We start from the raw sequence: 13,422 nt of genomic DNA on the forward strand, positions 1-13,422 counted from the left end.
AAACTCCCGCCGTGGAGCCGGGAGAAGGCCTGCCATCCGGATGAAGCTCCGTAACGCAGACGCGTCAGCTGACGAGAGCGACATTACGAGGAAAGGACCCGGGAGGGGCTTCTTTAGCGGGGTCGTGGTCACAGGAGATCGACGACCCTGGGCAGCGGCGGGCGGAGACCTCTGGGCCCTTTGGGGTAGAAGGGGGCAGTCTTTTGCAGGCTCCAAAAGTTAGTCCCGCGGTAGGGTAGGGTCTATTGTGATGATTACTACAAGAGGTCAGTGAGATAGGACCCCCTCCTCACAACCCCCCCTCCCTAATTACGGATTGAGGAGGGGGAGGGGCCAGTGGGGCTCAGGTGAGCACACGGGGAGAAAGGGACATGGGCGGGGCCTTACAGAGGGTCAGCGAATCCGAAAAGACCTAAGCCCTCGTTGCTGGGCGACAAGTCCCGCCCCGCAGGCGGCACCGGAAGTGGCCGGCCGGGATCAGCCTTTAAGATGGCGTCTCCTCAGGGGGGCCAGATTGCGATCGCGATGAGGCTTCGGAACCAGCTCCAGTCAGTGTACAAGATGGACCCACTACGGAACGAGGTGCAGGGGCGGCAGGGTTACTGCTGTGGTCGGCTAGCGGTGCGAACTGGGGCCGGCTAGAGGACGGGCGGTGGCTGGCCCGGCGCCCAGTGCGCCTGCGCAGAGACAGGGCGCCCAATGCGCCTGCGCGATTGCGGTCGGGTTGCCAAATTCCGAGCTAGGACGCTTGCGCATTGTGCCGCCCACGTCGTGTAGTCTCCCCTGGGAAAGGAAGGTCGGGCGAGTCCACGTGAAGGGAGCCCCCGCTGTGCGCGGAGCCCCCTGCTGGGCGGAGGGGGAGTGTCAGCTCCCGCGAGCTAATCCCCTGAGGACCGCGCAAGGTGCGAGACTTGGTCGTGGGATGTGTTGAAAGGTATCACCCCAGCTGGGAAGGCGTATGATTTGGGGTTGGAGGGGGTGATCGGTGACGGAGAGTGGGTCCGCAGGAGGAGGTCCGAGTAAAGATCAAAGACCTGAATGAGCACATCGTCTGCTGCCTGTGCGCTGGCTACTTCGTGGATGCTACCACCATCACAGAGTGTCTTCATACTTGTGAGTGCCCTGGACCCTGGCTGGTTCTTCCAGGCCCTAGCCCCCACCAAGCTGGTTGCCGGACTGCTGGCTGCCTGCCCCAGCCACCCAGGCACCCCACCTAGCCCATGAACCCGATTCCCAGAGGGCCTGAGAGTCTACTTTTTTCTTCCTGCAGTCTGCAAGAGTTGTATTGTGAAGTACCTCCAAACCAGTAAGTACTGCCCCATGTGCAACATCAAGATCCACGAGACACAGCCACTGCTCAACCTCAAACTGGACCGGGTCATGCAGGACATCGTGTACAAGCTAGTGCCTGGCTTACAAGACAGTGAGTGACCAACCCAACTTTGAGGGGCCTCTAGAGGGCTGATGCTGAGTGGTGACTTGAGATGACAAGGGCTTTCGTGGGAATCACATAGGTAAAGAAGTTGACAGTCACGGGGACAAAGTATGAGGAAGGGGTAATTCTTTATTTCCCACACTCCCCTCCCTTCTAGGTGAAGAGAAACGGATTCGAGAATTCTACCAGTCCCGAGGCTTGGACCGGGTCACCCAACCCAGTGGGGAAGGTATGTCCCTTGGCAGCAGGAGGGTAAGATAAAGCCCCCAGAACATCACTCTTGACCAGTTTTGCTCTCTGGGGAAAAAGGACTGTGGAATCTGTGCCACTCTCCTCACTACTCTTTCTTAGAGCCAGCCCTGAGCAACCTCGGCCTCCCTTTCAGCAGCTTCGACCACTCGAAAGCCCACTACTATCGCTATGATGAGCAGCTGAGCCTATGCCTGGAACGGCTGAGGTAAGGAACAGGTCATGAACTGTCTGAAGTAACAGTGTGAGTGACTCAGAACCAGGGAGGGGCTTGGTGAGAGGGCAAGCAGTGAGGGAGTGTTTGTTCCCTTGAAGAGAGTATACCATAGCTCTGGGTGGGGGACAGGAAAAGATCAGACTCCCTAACTTGTGTCTGTTTCCCCCAGTTCTGGCAAAGACAAGAATAAAAGCATCCTGCAGGTGAGAGGGGCTGAGGGGAGGGCCTCTCTAAGGAGACTCACCTCCCTGTGGCCCTTCCCTCACACACCTTGTCCTTTTGCCTTCCATCCCTATCCCCAGAACAAATATGTCCGATGTTCTGTTAGAGCTGAAGTTCGTCACCTCCGGAGGGTCCTGTGTCACCGCTTAATGCTAAATCCCCAGCATGTGAGTATTCCCACAATAGGTTTTTGGGGAAGGGAGGGGTTGAAAGGGAGGGACAGAGTCTGTAGTAGACCAAGGTAGTTCTTGATCTACATGAGAGAGCAGTTCCTAAAGCTGTGCCCCCATCTCCCTCCTAGGTACAGCTCCTTTTTGACAATGAAGTTCTCCCAGATCACATGACTATGAAGCAGCTATGGCTCTCCCGCTGGTTCGGCAAGGTAAGCCAGAGCCAAGGCAGTCCCCAGGGCAGCAATGGGCTGAGGGGGCATTTTGGGTAAGAACGCGCCCACTGACTGCTTCTTCTCCTTGTTCTCTCCTTAGCCATCCCCTTTGCTTTTACAATACAGTGTGAAAGAGAAGAGGAGGTAGGGGCCAAGCCCCCACCACATCCCTGTCCCCTTCCCTCCCCAGATATTTATGTGAAATTAACTGCGGCTTTATTTTTTGAAATAAAAACTTTAAAAAAGCATCTATTTTCTTCCTTTCTTCCTTCCACATACTCATGCTTTGTTCTGTGTTCTGCTTCCCTCAGAAATCCTCTGAGTTTCATCATGAAGGAGGGCCTCTCTATGTCCGTGGTCCCTCAGTGAATTGCCAAAGGAGAGGGGTAGAGGACCCTACACATATAAAACTCAGAAGGTGAGCTAAGTGGAACCAGGTTACTCATACCAGCTTTTTCTTTTTTCTTTCTTTCTTTTTTTTTTTTTTTTTTTTTTTGGTGAAGGGAAGGCTTTCTGGAGGGGAGTTCTCACTGTACTTGAATGTTGTAGCATATGCTGCAGGCTTGAGTGGAGGTGTCCTAATTCAGGAGTGGTGAGGGTAGGGCTAGGGTTAGACAGTGGCCACTGCAGGACTGAAGAAAAGTGATATGTTAAAGAAAGTTCCAAAGAATTGCTTTATTGGAGGAATCTTAAAAAAAAAAAAAAAAAATAGGGGGCTAGGACACAGGGAACACAAGGGTGTTGAGTTGGAGACATGGTTGTCCATATAGGATTCGGTAGGCCTTCAGGTCCCTGGATTAGGTGAAGCCAGGGTGAGGAGAGGGAACTGGTGTCCAGGAGAGCAAAGGCAGCTTCAGGTAACAAGAGGGAAGCAGCAAGGCTATTAATTCCCTTGATTAATTCAGTGAACGTTCCTTGTCTGTATGAGCCCAGCCATGAGCCTTGGGCTCTGGAAGTACACTCAGCCAGGCTCCCTGTTCTGTGGCCTCTTAGTAGGATAGTCAGAAACTTGCCTGACTGGGACAATGACAGATGGAGGAGGAAGCAGCGAGGTCCTGAAGGGAGCTGATGGGCTGTGGCTGAACCTGGGACGAGTGGGATGGAGCAGGCAGCAGAAATGTTGCCAGAACTCATGCTTTTTTTTTTTTTTTAAAGATTTTATTTATTTATTTGAGAGAGAGAGAATGAGAGAGAGCACGTGAGAGGGGGGAGGGTCAGAGGGAGAAGCAGACTCCCTGCCGAGCAGGGAGCCCAATGCGGGACTGGATCCCGGGACTCCAGCAGCATGACCCGAGCCGAAGGCAGTCGCTTAACCAACTGAGCCACCCAGGCGCCCCCAGAACTCATGCTTAAAGCCCAAGTCTTCAACGGGCCTAAGTCTGACTCCAGTGAATTCAAAGGGGTCATTGTGTATCGCTGGCGAGGGCTGAAGGCCTGAAGCTTCCAGGGATAGAGACGGGGTGGCAGAAGACCTAGGGAGGAGTACAGTGAAGATGGTGTGAACTGGCTAAGAGAGCCTGAGACTGGGGCGGCCGGGGGTGGAGGTGGGTGCGGTGTGAGGGGCCTGAGCATAGTGGCCAGTGCACAGTAGACCTGGCCTTCTTCCCTCCACACAGATGAAGCTTGTAGGCCATGAGAAAAGCACAGGTGGAGAGACTGCAGAAAGCAAGGAAGAGCCGTCAGGTGTGATGGGCGGACAATGAGGACCAGGGTGGGGACATAGCAGAACAATCAGCCTGACAGAATCTCCATGATTCCCAAAGCGTCCCATGTTTCAGGCCTCATGCCTGGAATGCCTCTCCCTCACCCCATACTCAGCTGTTCTTTCAAGGCCCAAGTATCACTTCCTCCAGGAAACCCTCTCTCTGTCAGAACCCAGGCTTTTTCCACCCCTTTGTGCCTGCCTGTACACCAGCATATATCTTGAGATTTGGGATGAATTATATCTCTCTTAATTGGGCTCCCCCCCCATGTCTTCTGGGACTCCACGGCCCACTCAAGCATGCCACACTGAGGCTGTTCTCAAGGAGTTTGCGGGTGAAAGGGCATTTTTAAGGAGTGACCCAGGGAGAGGTGTGGGCTGAGAGGGAAAGAGAGTAGAAATGCTCCTGAGGATTTTTTGGGTCCCCAAGCAGCTGCAGGAATTGGGGAGCAGTCTGGGGCTTGGCAGCAGCTTGGCATCAAGAAGACCCAGTCAGAAGATAAGGCTGACTGGGGACCAGGCCTCAGGGATGAGGCTTTTAATGGCGCATGGCTTGAGGCCAAGGAGCATCGGAAGGAGCTCAGGCGGGGACCTGGGGTGCAGCGGGCCACCTCCCCTCGCCCCCAGCTCTGCAGAACCTTCTTTTTGTCCAGCAGCAGCCCTGGCAGAGGCAGCTGCGGTGTGTCTCCCGAGGTGGCTGATGCAGGCCAGCTGCAGGCTGAGGGCTGAGCTCTGCTCTTCCTCTGTCGATGGGTCTGTTGCCCCCCTGCCTGGCTTGTGCCGGGAAGACCCAGTCCCCCAGGGTCACTCTGGTTATGATCTGCGCCATGGGGAGAATCAAGCCCAGGGTTCTCTTGAGCTGTGTGACCCAGAATGCACTGGTCGCGTTCAAAGAGGTGGCCGCAGAGTCATCTGGGCGCACAGCGGGCCCTCTCTGGGCGGAGCCCTTGACCTCTCAGCGCTTCTGGGTGGAGGCGTCAGTCCTCACCCGCAGGGTCAAGCTGGCCCTTGCCCCTGTCGCCCTTTCTCATCTAGCCGTTTCAGTGGGCCACACTCACCTGGGGGGAGGGGGCACCGAGATTTGCCCCCGCCTTTGGCACAGGGGAGAACCAGTTCCTCTCAGCCTGGCCAGTCTCTCAGCGCCAGGGGTGGGCAGAAAAGGAGGGAAAAGGGACTTCACTGGTAGTGGAGCAGTGGGTCTCGGGGGTGGAGGTGGGGTGGGAGGGGTGTGTGTGTGTGTGTGTGTGAAGGATGGGGGGAGGTGTGTGTGTGTGTGAGAAGGATGGGGGTCTGAGTATCCCACTGCTCCCCCGGTGCACACAACCACCGAGCTTTTTGTGAGCCTGCGTAAAGGGCTGCCACGGGATCACGGACTGAGCGAGGCCCTAGAAGAAATGAAACTAAAATGTTAAGTGTCTGAGTCTATTCATTCCGCAGCAACGTTTTCTGAAAGAGAAAACAACCTCGGAAGTGTGGGAGATGGACGGCTGCCCCGCCCCACGCCCCGCTGCCTGGAGTTTCCTCCCTTAACTCCTACTTCCCTCTCCCTGGCTAAGGGACTTCCCTAAGGATGGGGAGGGGCAGCCAAGCACCTCTCTGTGACTAGCCATATCCGTCGGCCTCCCTGAGGGGGTTATCAGAGGATCCCCAGTTGCCCCTTTACATTCACAGAATTCAAAGGAATGCGCGGGGAGAGAAATTTGGAGGCTAAAGGTTGTTTATTGAGCAGATCTCAGTGCCTAGAAGGGGGGCATCAACCTGGGGGGGGGGGGCCTGGGTCAGGGAGCCCGCCAGATGGGAGGCTGAGGTGGGCAAGGTGGTTGAGAGGTGCAGTGTCAGGGAATGAGGGAGAAGGTGGGGGCCACAAGGAAAGGGAAATCTGAAAGTGGGTGAAGAACAGAGGTGTGAGAAAGCATCCTTAAATAGGAATAGAGGCACCTTCCTGAGGGAATGAAAGTTGGAATGTGGGGATCTCTACAAGGGGGAGGAGCAGAGGACCCCCAAATGTCTGAAGGGACAATGATGGGAATCCGAGGAGGTGGGAGACCACGAGGGGTTGCTTGAGAACGCTGAGAGAGGAAAACCGTCCACCACTTGGGGCGGGGGGGCGGAGGGCGGGGGAAGGTGCGTAACTATGAATCACTCTGTGAAAGAGGCCCAGGACAGGAAGGGTTGGACCTTGGGGTGGGAGGTATGGGTGGGGGAAGCCTACAAGACAGCTGAGCGCCACAACCCCCTCCCCACCCCCAGCCCAGAATCCAGGTTTCATCTCTTAATCTCCCTCATTAATCATTCACCTTCCTCCTACCCCCATCAGCGGATCTGATTTCTTCCCAGCTCAGGTTCCAGAGGTTTTGCTGGGAGAAGTCCCCTACTGTGGCCCCACCATCGTCTGGACACGTCCCTGGCCTCGGGGCTGACTTTAACGGGCTCTGGTGTCAGTGGCCTCCTACCTTTACTAGTCTCTCCTTGCCTTTCGTCCCCCAAATGGGGATCGCCCAACTCTTTTGTGCAACCCCATTACCTGAGCCTGGTTGCTGGGGGAAGATAGGCAGGAGAGATGGATGGGGAGGAAGGCAAAGGCCCTTCAGGAGAGAGGGTACTCCCCACAAACACACTAGTAATTGAGAGCAGAGGAAGAGATGACCTAAAAGCTACGTAGAGGAAGCCTGAGTGTCTGTTTGGTGACAGGGCCGGGACAAGGGCTAGGCTGTTGCAGCAGCCTTCTGGAACCCTCTTTAAATGCAGATTAAGTGAAACGGGCGGGATGGTTCAGAGGGCTGAGGCCTCCACCTAGGAGGGTCTCTCTTGCCCCCCCTCCACCTCCCACCATTAATAACCAACTAGCAAGGTCCTGAGGCATCTCAGCTTTCTGCTGTGGCCTGGCTCTGCTCTCTGCCCCAGCAGTGGCCCATTGGACTGAGTGTATTCCTCAGGCTGCCATGAGGGTACTGTGCAAGCATCTGGGTGTGTCTGGGGGAGGGGAGGGGTCTTACCAAGAAGACCCTGTGTTTCTCCATCTTTGTTTGGTGGGCCGGGCCCCCTCACCCCCACTATCAAAGTGCCTTCTTGTCCTTGTTAAAGAGTCTTTGGCCCAGGTGCCTTAGATCTCCCAGGCTCTGTTTAGGGCACCTCAACTGCAGGCTCCACTTGCCCCAGGGAACAGGCACAGAGGATCACTGCACAAGTGATGGGAGGTGCAGAGGTCTACAGAGGTGACATAATGGACAGTCCAGGAGGGACTTCTTCTTGGCACTGTTGGAAAAAACTAGAATCCTGTGGAGGCAAGTTCCTTAGGAATGGTGAGCTCCTCAGGAGTGGTGGGGCTTCTCTGCCTCTGGGCTGTGAATCCCCTAGCTATTTGGTGAACAAAACCCTTGCCTTGTTGGGCCTCCACTGGTGAAGCAGCGTTCTCCCAGAGCTGCCTGCTTCCTACAAAGGAGAGCTGTAGAGTGCTCACCCAGGTATGAGCTCAGGACTAGAATAGGTGTGGGAGAAAACAAAGACACAAATAAGAATGAATATCCCTGGGGCGGCTGGGTGGCTAGTTGGTTAAGCAGTTAAGCGTCTGCCTTCGGCTCAGGTCTTGATCCCGGAGTCCTGGGATTGAGCCCCAGGTCCGGCTCCCTGCTCAGCAGGGAGTCTGCTTTTTCCTTGTGCGCGCACGCTCTCTCTCAAATAAATAATATCTTAAAAAAAAAAAGGAATGAATATCCCAGACGTCAGAGTTTGTCCCTGAGTTGGCAGGGGTTTTTGTCCCAGGAACTGGTTGGATCCATGAAGTCTGGCCTTAAAGTCACTTCTCTATGGAGAGTGACCAGTAGCCCTTCCCCTTGCTGCTCCTACACGGTGGTTTCTGGCTCTCCAGGCTGGGGAATCCCTATCTGAACTACAGGAGCTTAGTAAGGAGGCGAAGACAGATGGACTGCTGGGTCTTGCGGAGGCCAGTCTTCCCTGGCAAAGACCCAGCCCCGGCAGTAGCGCTCGCTCCGCATTTGCTGGGTCCTCTCTCCCGAGGCCCAGGTCTCCTCCGCTTCTCCATGCGTTTTGACTTTCGCAGGGCCTCTGAGCCGTGGTGGAACGACTTGGGTCCAGAGAGCCGGAGGAGTCCACTCACCTGCCTTTGCTTCCACATCGCATCCTGGTTGCAGACGCTCTGCCAGGCCAGGTCCTGCCGAGTCTCGAGTTGCCCCAGCCCCCTCGCGCCGCACTAATAACTTCCAGCCGCCAGGACCTCTTTAAGAGCATTCGGCAGGGATGGGGCGGGGACGAGGCGGCTAGGTCAGGAGACTGAGGTTCTTCCTAGGAGAGATTGGAGATCCTAGAACCGTCAGCTCTGATCTCCCTCCTCGGAATTTTGCAAATCCCCATCCGCCGGGGGTCGGGGAAGCAATCTTATTGCCGACTAGTTTATGAGCCAGAGCCACGGCTTGGCGGGGAGTCAGTGGCACACAGAATCTGGGGGCCGTCCAGGAAGGGTCCAGCCTGAATGTGCACCGGGCCGCGCCCCGCAGCGCGGAGCAGCTCGGCGGCACGGTACGGCAGGTTGTTCGGGGCTTCTCTCCGAGCCTCCCCACCCTGTAGAAATACCGCTGCCGGGACATCTACCAGCTCCAGACCTACTGCGGCCCCGAGTTGGGGGCTGGGGGCGCAGGAGGAGGGGCACACGGGGCTCGGGCCCAGCGCGGAGGGCGGGTCCGAGGCGGGGGGCCCAGATCGGGAGCCGTGCGCCGGGGCCCAGGCAGCTGCGGAGCGGATCGCAGCCGGCGGCGGCACCGCCACAGCCCGACCGGCCATGAACTCGGGACCCGAGCCCCGGACACCCCGGACACTCTTCAGCATCGCAGACATCCTAGGCCCGAGCATGGTTCCCCGAGGACCTTCTACGTCTCCGCTTCCAGAGTCGAGCCCTGGTCCCACATCGCCTCTGTGCGCGCTGGAGGAGCTGACCAGTAAAACTTTCCGCGGACTTGACGGGCACGCTCCGGAGTCCTCTGAAGGTATAGCGACCGCGAGGTCGCGCACTTTGACTCGGCCTTCTCCCCATCTCTCTCCTCCAGGTCCGGGTCTCGAACCTTCGTTCACCCTGGCCCCCACCCTAATCTGCCCCCTGCTCTCAGCCCACGTGCTGGGACTTGCATCTCCCACTCCTCACCTCCCCTCCGTTAGTTCCCAGGCTCCGCGGCCGCTCCTGGAGGCCGCCAGCGCCGAGGGGAAGGGCCGGTCTGTCGAGAACTGAGTGACCCGCGGGTCGGTGCGCTGTAGGCGGGGCAATCGTGACAGAGAGAGAGACCGGTGAGAAGGAGACAAAAGGCCTGAGCCGGAGGCTGTAAACGAGTGAGCTAGGGCAAGGGCGGTGCAGAAAGTGCTGGGAAGCGAGGCTCGGGCCTCTCCGGGTGACCTCGCTCCGCTCCACGCCGTTCTCTTCTGGGGAGGGCACAGGAGCAGAAGGTCCTCGGGGCGGCAAGGGTCGGGGGACTACGGACTTCGCCTCTCCTTACGCTTTGATCCCCCATACCTCCCTTTTGGGCTCGAGGAGGAGGCGCCGTGTCATATGTAAACCGAGAGTGCCCATCATGACCCGTGAGTCTTCAGAAGGGCATGATCCGGGTCCTAGTAACGCTCATCATGCCGGGCTAGCCGCCCCTATTTTGACCATGGTCGGGCCCCACCTCGGGTGCCGGCCCCAACCTACAAGCCCGATTATCCTGGGGCTCCCGAAAGGCCTCAAAGGTCCCACCCCAGATGGCCTGCCTCTGCGCCAGGTCTTCTCTGGCCCGTCCCGCCCTCCTCCCACTCCCTCACCTCCGCAGGGTGCCCTCAAGCCTGCTGCCTCCCATACCCAAGCGGCCCGTTCCACTTTATGACCCCCACTCCCATCTCGGCCTGAACCCCGGTTGGGTAAGCGACCACGGTTCTGGCTCCCGTCTGCCTTCTCCCACCTCTGCCTCCCCGACCCCGGCTTGAGCTCCACCCCCCACCCCCGCCCCGCGCCCCGCCTCAGTGTCTCCTTCCCTCAGGCTAGAGACTGACCCCCGCCCTATCCCCCCGCAGGCCGCGCCGCCCCGGGTGCGCTGGGCCTTGGCCCCGCCGGCCGCAGACGCCGAAAGTCACGTACGGCGTTCACGGCGCAGCAGGTGCTGGAGCTGGAGCGACGCTTCGTCTTCCAGAAGTACCTGGCGCCTTCGGAGCGCGACGGGCTGGCGGCGAGGCTCGGTTTGGCCAACGCACAGGTTGTCACGTGGTTCCAGAACCGGCGCGCCAAGCTCAAGCGCGACGTGGAGGAGATGCGCGCCGACGTGGCCTCGCTGAGTGCTCTGGCCCCCGAAGTCCAGTGCCGCCTCGAGCTGCCGGATGGCGCCCCAGGCCCCGGCCCCGGCCCCGGCCCGCCTGACGCCGGGCCCCACCTGTCAGAAGAGGAGATTCAGGTGGACGACTGAAGGCAAAGCCGCCGCCAGCCCCGGGCTCTGGGTCCCCGGACTCCTCACCTCCGTGCGCCGCGCCCTGTCTGGGTTCCGGGGTGGAGGGAGGGTGTGGATCCGGCCTCCTCCGGCTCACAGTCCAGACGCTCGCTTTTCCCAATTGTTGAGAATAAAATTGAGATGCGCATGAGTCGCATGAGGCCTCCATCCCAGAGCGGTAAGAGCAAAATCTGCCGATTATGGTGCAGATTGCGCGTTTGGCTGAGCGCTTTAAACGCGGTGTCTCCTTTAACCCTCAAAGCAACTCCTTAAGGTAGGTGATATAATTATGCCCATTTCACAAAGGCAGAACCACTAGGTCAGGATTTGGACCTAGGCATCCTGCCAGACTTCAAAGCCAGTGCTTGTCAGCCCGAACAGTGCTCTGGAAACTTCGAGCTGAGGGGTAGGAGATGGGACTCTGGTAGCTGTGGGCCACCCACCCCTACTGACTGCCTTTGGTTGCAGGACTCCACCAGGCCTTTGATCCCCACCCCACCCCACCCCCAGACCTTGCTCCTAACCTCTAGGTGGCCCCAGAGTGACAATGACCTGCCTGATTCTACCCTTTCCCCACCCTGAGGTTACTTGTCAATGGGGTCCTGACCCTTCTCCTACCTCCCCTGAAAGAACCCTATACTGAGATGGCTAAGTGAAGCCCCGAGGGAGAAGCGGCACAGCCCTACTTCCGGGACCTCTGCCCTGCATTTGGGCAGGAAATGTCCCCACCAGGATGGTGGCCTTGGCAGGAGGATGGGGAGGCCGGCTGAGGCGGAGCTTGGAGTAGCAGCTTGGGGCATTGCGGGTGGAGTCAACAGCCTACCCCCACCGGTGGACATTTCTGAGACTAATATATTCTACCGGTAATTAATCACCTCTGGCAGTGTGATGGGGAGGGAAGAGGCCTACCACTATGCAGGGCCATCCCTGCTGATCTTCAGAAGACCATGCTTAGGCTCTTTCCTGGTTGCCCTCTCTCTGTGTCAGTACTTCCTCCCCCCGTCAGACCTTTCCATGCTTCTGCCCAGATGCCACAGTCTCATTCTCAAGAATGCTTTGAGAGTGACCCTTCCAGGATTCAAGGGGAGTCAGCTAGGGCCTCAGTTGCAGGTGGAGGTCCCAGGAGAGGCTCTTCCACGGAGAGTGAATAAGGCTGGGAGGCAGAAGGGAACCTTGTGCTCTTAGACAATAGCTACCCCTTATTGAGCACAATTCAAGTGATTTGCATGGATTAATCTTCACAGTAATCCCAGGAGATAATGAGATTTTAATTTCATTTTAAGTGTAAAGAGACTGAATCACAGCCCAAGAAGTGTTGGTCATGTCCTGAAGCTTGTAAGTGGTGGGGCTGGCACTAACCTGCTTCTTGTCTGACTCAGGGGCTCATGCTTTCGGCCACTACAGGTTCTGTCCCTGTAACTGTGACTGGGCCTAACTGAAAGAAGAAAACGGTTTACGAAGAAAGCAGAGGAGAAAGGGCCAAAGGTAGGAATTTAGGCGTTGTACTGTAGATAGAGCATGGTCCATGGAGGTTTTAGAGAGGAGAGGCATGACAGCAGTGTTCGAGCAGGCTCATCTGGCTGCAAGTGTAGGGTAGACTGGGAACTGGCGGGGGCCTGAGGTAGGAGTGTTATCTCTGGTCACTGCAGAAGGTAAGAGCCGAGGGAATTCAGGGCCAGACTTGGGGGGTGGGGGAGGCTGTAACGAAAGGAATCTGTGTGATTATCCCAGCGACCAAAGATTGCTTCCATCAGTGACAACCTCACAAACCTGGGCAACTGGAAGAAAAATGGCATCATGGGAAGAAATAATGACTACTGTTGTAGAGCTAAGAATTTGTCAGCCATTGTGTACAAAAAGTATTCTTTGCACCTGTGTTGCCCTTTCAATACACATAGACAACACACACACACACCCTGATTCTGGCTCAGGGCCCCTCCTTATTCCTTTCATCCCCTTCCTAAGGCTGCCTCTCTGGAACCTTTAGAGTGACTGACTCATTCTAGGACTTTCCCACCTTCCCACCTTCAGCACAAAAAGTCTCACACTCCAGGAAATCCCAGTCCCAGGTTGGTCACCGTGCTTTCCAACCCTAGGGACTCAGAACTCTGGCTGCTGGGTTGGAACCCAACCAGTTAGCAGTGTGAGTGTGGGGCAAAATGGGGACAAGGTGTCAGGAGTCCTGTGGCTCTCAGAGATAGTCCAGGACTCAGAGAAGTCCAGGATAAGTCAAGGGATACTGGGGAGGGGACATTTCTTTGAGAGGCTTGAAAAGCAAGGAGCCGGCTCAGCTTCAAAGCAAAGATACCACACAGTGGTGGCGGGTGCCCATTCTTTGAGGAACCCTAGAGAAGTACCTCCCTGCTGCCTAGAACAAGAAGACCACATGAACAGGACTCTTATGGAATCATCATCATATAATCACCCCTCAAACAAACACAATCACCTCTCCCCAACTAGGCATGAGCAAAGAACTTCCAGAGCAAATAATTCTTGTTAAGAAGGTACGATTTAGTCAAGTTAATTGGCTCTGAGCCATAATCTCCCTCCACTTGAGGCCTCCCAAATTCCTGTCCGGTGCTTCTACCTCCCATAATCAAACCTTGGATGAACAAAACTCAAGCCTCTCCCACCAAAATGGCCTCTAGATAGTGTATCCTCTGCCAGGTCCTAGAACAAGTGGATGGGCATTAGGATCACCCGGAGGGCTTGAATGAAATGCAAATTGCAGGGCCCCACTGTTGTACTTTC

The 13,422-nt window shown here is 56.7% G+C and overlaps 2 protein-coding genes across 4 annotated transcripts; both read left to right on the forward strand.

Annotated features, from left to right (window-relative positions):
- Positions 1–172: 172 nt before the first annotated feature.
- On the forward strand, positions 173–10,254 carry PCGF1 (polycomb group ring finger 1). 3 transcript variants are annotated; one of them, XM_045884713.3, is made up of 11 exons: positions 173–582; positions 1,008–1,113; positions 1,271–1,423; positions 1,593–1,664; positions 1,787–1,892; positions 2,071–2,104; positions 2,204–2,290; positions 2,425–2,505; positions 2,609–2,652; positions 2,820–2,926; positions 8,271–8,406. In XM_045884713.3, the coding sequence occupies exons 1-10, from the start codon at positions 490–492 to the stop codon at positions 2,875–2,877; spliced, it is 834 nt and encodes a 277-aa protein (XP_045740669.1). In that variant the 5' UTR covers positions 173–489; the 3' UTR covers positions 2,878–2,926; positions 8,271–8,406. The 3 variants fall into 3 exon arrangements, with proteins under 3 accessions (XP_045740669.1, XP_045740670.1, XP_045740668.1); XM_045884712.3 differs by lacking the exon at positions 2,609–2,652 and having other exon boundaries at positions 453–582; positions 8,271–10,254; XM_045884714.3 differs by lacking the exons at positions 2,820–2,926; positions 8,271–8,406 and having other exon boundaries at positions 2,609–2,756.
- LBX2 (ladybird homeobox 2) lies at positions 8,700–13,253 on the forward strand. Its single transcript, XM_045884717.3, has 2 exons — positions 8,700–9,210; positions 10,265–13,253. Exons 1-2 carry the CDS (start codon positions 8,700–8,702, stop codon positions 10,648–10,650), a joined length of 897 nt encoding a protein of 298 aa, XP_045740673.1. The 3' UTR covers positions 10,651–13,253.
- The last annotated feature ends 169 nt before the right edge of the window (positions 13,254–13,422 follow it).

The sequence above is a fragment of the Mirounga angustirostris genome, unplaced genomic scaffold (assembly GCF_029215605.1).
Source record: "Mirounga angustirostris isolate CCGP_5_RB_7025 unplaced genomic scaffold, mMirAng1.0.hap1 SCAF_10, whole genome shotgun sequence".
NCBI lineage: Eukaryota > Metazoa > Chordata > Mammalia > Carnivora > Phocidae > Mirounga > Mirounga angustirostris.